Source organism: Cyprinodon variegatus, unplaced genomic scaffold (genome assembly GCF_000732505.1).
Source record: "Cyprinodon variegatus isolate N-32 unplaced genomic scaffold, C_variegatus-1.0 Scaffold1484, whole genome shotgun sequence".
NCBI classification, from domain to species: Eukaryota; Metazoa; Chordata; class Actinopteri; order Cyprinodontiformes; family Cyprinodontidae; genus Cyprinodon; species Cyprinodon variegatus.
In genome coordinates, this window is record NW_015151937.1 from 126,719 (window position 1) to 128,818 (window position 2,100).

At 40.6% G+C, this 2,100-nt stretch overlaps 1 protein-coding gene across 1 annotated transcript in view; it reads left to right on the plus strand.

Annotated features, from left to right (window-relative positions):
• The window catches only part of LOC107103594 (NACHT, LRR and PYD domains-containing protein 12-like), a 127,019-nt gene extending 125,319 nt beyond the window's left edge, over positions 1-1,700 (plus strand). Inside the window, exons 9-10 of the mRNA XM_015403363.1 lie at positions 308-478; positions 1,196-1,700. Coding sequence (XP_015258849.1) covers positions 308-478; positions 1,196-1,220 — 196 coding nt within the window. The 3' untranslated portion in view covers positions 1,221-1,700. The remainder of the gene's footprint in view (positions 1-307; positions 479-1,195) is intronic.
• The last annotated feature ends 400 nt before the right edge of the window (positions 1,701-2,100 follow it).

Consider the following 2,100-nt stretch of genomic DNA (forward strand, 5'->3'; position numbering starts at 1 on the left):
ACAGCGGAAAGCAGCCTCCCAGGCTGGAGCTGTTGACCTTAGTTCTCCCATGATGATGTCACATCCTTGCAAAGCCAGTAGGAAAAATCAGATGCAAGAAAGAAGGTGCTTTTATTAATGTACGTGATAAGGATACAGCACTATAAGAGATCTATTGGTATAGTTTATCAGCAAAAAAAAAGGGAAAAGTTTATTAATGGTTAAGTCGTCTTTTAATGAGCGACCTTCATCTGGTTGAACTGTTTTAACCTGCATACTGTTGGCTTCAGCTCATATTTGATATCTCATATGTTATTTATTTTTTCAGATTGTGCAGCTGCAGGTTGTCAAAGATCAGCTGTGGTTATCTGAGCTCAGCTCTGAAGTCCAATCCCTCCCATCTGACAGAACTGGACCTGCTAGGAAATAACCTGAATAAGGCCGATGTTAAGCAGCTGGAAGATCTTGTAACACGTCCAGACTACAAACTGGACACTCTGTGAGTGGATGTTTAAAGTGGTTATAGTTTCTGTCAGCAGTAATAGGTTCAGTTGGCTACCTAACCAAGATCCATTGTTTCCAGTAAAGCTGAAGCTTCTCAGTTAGAGGGCAATGGTGACAGGCTTCCTGATGGACTGAGGTGAAATCTGCAGAAAGGAAACAAACATGTTGCCAAAAGTGTGCACCGTTCTGCAAGTTTACAGCTCAAAGGAGGCTGCCACAGCTGCCCTGAACATCAGCATCACATTTATTGACTAGTAGGTTTACACTTACAAGGAATTTGACTTGGTGATGATGTTGATATATTTATATCAACATCATCACTGGGCCTTGTTGATAAGGCTGGTAGCGGATGGGAAGAAACTGTTCTTTTAGTGTGAGGTTTTGGTCCTGATGGATCACAGCCTCCTGCCAGAGGGAACTGACTGAAAAAGTTTGTGGCTGGGGCTCGAGGGATCAGCCGCAATCTTTCCTGCATGCCTCAGAGTCCTGGAGGCGCACACATCCTGGAGAGATGGAAGATTGCAGACAATCACCTTCTCTGCAGACTGGATGACACGCTGCAGTCTGCCCTTTTCCATAGTGGTGGCACCAGTGTGCACATTACGGAAGTCCCTGCTTCTCTTTATTTTTGATGTGCTCCATCACTAACTTCAGCTATTAAGTCATATCTGAAACACTCATGCATCTTCTCTGTTGCTCCTTTTCTCTGCAGGTGGTGGTGGTGGGTGACTCTCTAGAGACAAGAAGATGTAAGCTGTCCTGATGATTCACAGGAGTTGAAGCAGCAGCAGCTAAAGTTAATGGAGACTCTGACTGGATCATGATGATGAACTCTAATTTTAGAGAACTTATTCCTATTTCTTTATGTCTATAAAGTTGTGTGTGATATTGTAGCTAAAAAAGAAAATCTAATTAAAATTAACATGCATTTAATGGTAATTGGTATTTTTTTAAATCAGATTCTGATGAAGCCATATAGTTTATAGTTTTTCTCTCATTTATTTTAATCATGAGTTGTATGATCATGTTAAAATTCTGATGTTTTCAGGCTGAATGTTTATATAAGATGTTTTATGGGAATCTTTGCTCACTCTGTTTATCATTTTATCTGTTTCTGCTAAAAGCTCACTGTGTAAATGATACTTTCATTTACAGGATGAATGAACTTTAAACCAAATATTGCATTCCATCTTTCTGATTGTAAAACATAAAACTGAATAAAGATAAATTTTTGTGTCCTCAACTTTATCCTATAGTGAATATTGGAAATACTTTCTATAGTTGCTCAGGCATTTAGGTCTTCTATGGAGGATCTCCTCTGTACTTTGCAAAGTGAATGAATAGATGGTTTAAACCACTTTAACAATCTGTTCTAAATACCATACAGTGGATGAACAGGAGGACCCTTTCCTACAAGGCAATGACCCGGCGGAACCACCTCACCTGGCCAATACAACAACCTAATGAGCCCAGGAGTCTTCTCCTGTGTTGCAGTCAGTCGTAGCCCAGAGCTAAACAGAGATAGACCAACGCAAACCCTGCTAAATCCACCAGCCCAGTGATAACCAACGCAACTCCAGCATTCAATACACACTGGAGAGCCAATATTACAAAGAA